The sequence below is a fragment of the Dermacentor silvarum genome, chromosome 2 (genome assembly GCF_013339745.2).
Source record: "Dermacentor silvarum isolate Dsil-2018 chromosome 2, BIME_Dsil_1.4, whole genome shotgun sequence".
In the NCBI taxonomy this organism is placed as follows: Eukaryota; Metazoa; Arthropoda; class Arachnida; order Ixodida; family Ixodidae; genus Dermacentor; species Dermacentor silvarum.
Genome location: NC_051155.1, coordinates 221,886,924 through 221,890,049, shown reverse-complemented (window position 1 = coordinate 221,890,049; position 3,126 = coordinate 221,886,924). Strand labels below are relative to the sequence as shown.

The window sequence follows — 3,126 nt, the reverse complement described above, 5'->3', positions numbered from 1 at the left end:
TTCCTCCATTTCCGGGCATTATTTCCTGCACTTTAGCAACACAAATACACGGGCGACTTCGCGTTTCCACAAGTTGGCCTCGGGCGACGTGACGGCACGCTACGTACACAGAGACCACGGTGTAAGATATATAGTATATATCTTACACCGTGACAGAGACGCACGCAACAGAGGCTCCAGGCCGGACCATTCTAGACGTTTGCAGAATACCTTCTACTCGCACTCAAGACAAATGCGTGGGTGCAAAGCCTGTTTTCAGTCCTTTAGAAGCCGGCAGTTTCGAATTACAAGTTTCGGATATGTTCCCTGGCGTTATCTTTCGCGCGTGCTGCCGGCGCCAGCAACACACTCCCATGTTATCACTCTTGGCAATCGCCCATCGCGTTTTCGACAGGCGTGAGTACCTAAAGAAGGTATAGGCTGTTGCGGGGCCACAAAAACCGTCACAAACTTTTCTCTCTAAGATTCATTACACGCCAAACTAACTTTATCAACACGGCCGAGCTGCTTATCGCTAACTGCGTCACAGCGCGCTGCGCGGCCAGCGTGCCTCAACAGAACCGAAATAAGTTACAATAATCCCCTAGGAAGCGTCGGAAACATGTCCCAGCACGATTCATTAACTAACTGCGACATGACGGCCGAGCTGTTTTGGCTAACTGCGTCTTGGTCCCGTGCCGTAAGCCTAATTGCGTCGTAGATTGTGAAACAAAATTTCTCACCTTGCCGTAGTCCAATAGTGCAGTGCTGTCTTGTCCCAGTGCAGAAGGAATGCAAGGACACGCCGTGAGCCCAAGAAATCGGGCTACATTAAAAAAAAAAAAAAAAAAAAAACAGACGGGTCGCTGCGGGCGAGAGCTCAAACTCGCGCGCAGCCGCCCTCGCTCGCCTCGGGGCAGTGTCTGGCGGATGCATCTGGCGCACGCATGCATCTGGCGCGTCATTGGCCTGTCGCTAGGTAAGGCAAGAAAAATAAGTCGCAAAGTGTCGTGTCTGACGGAAGGACAGCGCAACTGTGGAGCGAAAACAATACGGCTTTATTTAGCCATCAACTTAACAGCAACGGGCGAACTGCCCGGTTCAATGTTACAGGAATGAAAGCACGCGCCAGCTCGAATGCCGGCGCTTTTAAGCACAACCAAAAGGTGATAACGCTGCGCCGCCACCACAGCGCATGCATAGCTGTGACGCCTTATCGCCTAGGCGCGCGACATATCATCTCCCCCCCACTTGTTTATTGTCCCGTAGTAGGATTAGGTGCCGTAGCGGTCGGGAGGTCTGCGCTGAGGTAGTGGGTAGCGGCGACCCTGCTCGGCGGCTTCCATGTGTGTCGACGGCTGTTCCACAGACTCGGTGGTGCTGCTGCTAGTGCCTGTGCCAGCAGTGACGTCGTCGTCATCTTGGAAGTCGGTGGCTGTGATCACTGTGTCGTCAGAGTCAGGAGCGCGTACTATGTGGTTGCGATGACGCACCCACTCACACACACCCCAGGGGGTCACAACACTAACACGATACGACACTGGGCCGGTGCGGGCGAGAACGGTAGCACTGAACCACCTTGGTCCGCGGCGAAAATTGCGGACACGCACGAAGTCTCCTTCGCTGAAGGTAGTTGCACGGTGCCTGCGGCGACTGGTGTCCTGGAACTGTTTGCGGGCGACCCGCTCCTCAACGGAGGGCCTGATGAGGTCTAGCCTAGTCCTGAGGCGCCTCCCCAACAGCAAAATAGAGGGTGCCTCTGCGGTAGTCGCTTGCGGAGTGTTGCGGTACGACAGGAGGAAGTCTGCGAGCTCCGACGGTGATGTGGGTCGGCTGGACTTCCGAAGTGCACCCTTCAGCGTCTGGACGAAACGTTCTGCCAGACCGTTGCTGCTGGGATGATACGGAGCTGTTCTCACGTGTCTGGTCCCTACTCGCTGCAGGTACTCCTGGAAATCTGCAGAAGTGAACTGAGTACCGTTGTCGGACACTAAAGTCTCGGGGAATCCGAATCTGCAAAACAGTTCATGTAGGCATGAAATGGTTGCTTCAGTGGTGGTTGTCCGCATTGGAAACACTTCCGGCCATTTTGAATGTGCATCAACCACCACGAGATACGTCACTCCATTTATCGGGCCAGCGAAATCGACGTGCAACCGTTGCCAAGGGCGCGTAGGCCATGCCCAAGGATGTAAGGGCGCTTTAGGTGGCAGATTGCGATTAGACGCGCAATCGGTGCAAGACGCGGTGAAACGCTCTATGTCGCTATCGATAGTAGGCCACCAAACGTAGCTCCTTGCTAGTTCTTTGGTACGAACAACACCTGGATGACCTTGATGCAACTCGTCCAACATGAACGTGCGAAATTTTTCGGGAACAAGTACGCGCATTCCCAGCATAATGCATCCTCGATGTATGGACAGTTCTAGTCTTCTATGAAAGAACGGTTTGATCTCGTCCGGTACACTACGCGGCCAGCCTGACAGGATATGATGAGTCACAGTACGCATAGTGGCATCACGTGAAGTTTCACGAGCAATATCATTGCTGTTGATCGGCATAGTGTCAAAGCGTAGGTCATAAAACGATTCTTCCTGCTCTTCGACCATCGACTGTGTTATTGGCAGCCTAGACAAGCAATCTGCGTCAGCGTTCTGCGTAGAAGGCCGGAACTTCAATGAAAAAGAACAGGCCGACAAACCAACTGCCCATCGTTGTAGTCTTGCGGCGGCAATTGCTGGTATGCCAGTCTTCGGACCAAAAATTGTAGCCAAAGGCTTGTGGTCCGTGAGCAAAACAAAATGCCTTGCATACACGTAGTAATGAAATTTTTTAACGCCGAACACAAGAGCCAAGACTTCTTTTTCCAATTGACTATAGCCTTTCTCAGCACAACTCAAGGTGCGTGAGGCATAAGCTATTGGCCTTATCTGGCCGTCGGAAAAAATGTGCCACAACACTGCACCTACCCCGTAGGCGGACGCATCACAGGATAACTGCAGGCGCCATAGCTTGGATCATAGTGCGCCAAGATCGGAGCTGACGAAAGCAGCTGCTTGATGTGCTGAAAGGCGCGATCGCAAGCCGTGTTCCAATCCCAGGCGGCGTCTTTCTGCAAAAGCCTGTTTAAGGGGAAAAGAACAGTGG

At 52.9% G+C, this 3,126-nt stretch overlaps 1 protein-coding gene across 1 annotated transcript; it reads right to left on the bottom strand.

Moving 5' to 3' along the window:
• Positions 1–1,225: 1,225 nt before the first annotated feature.
• Positions 1,226–2,838, bottom strand: LOC119440721 (uncharacterized protein K02A2.6-like). The gene has a single exon (XM_049663144.1). It carries the CDS (start codon positions 2,586–2,588, stop codon positions 1,254–1,256), a length of 1,335 nt encoding a protein of 444 aa, XP_049519101.1. The 5' UTR covers positions 2,589–2,838; the 3' UTR covers positions 1,226–1,253.
• Between the last annotated feature and the right edge of the window lie 288 nt (positions 2,839–3,126).

Bases quoted from the DNA above. Each gene is read 5' to 3' on its own strand.
- LOC119440721 (XM_049663144.1), bottom strand. From the start codon at position 2,588: ATGGTCGAAGAGCAGGAAGAATCGTTTTATGACCTACGCTTTGACACT.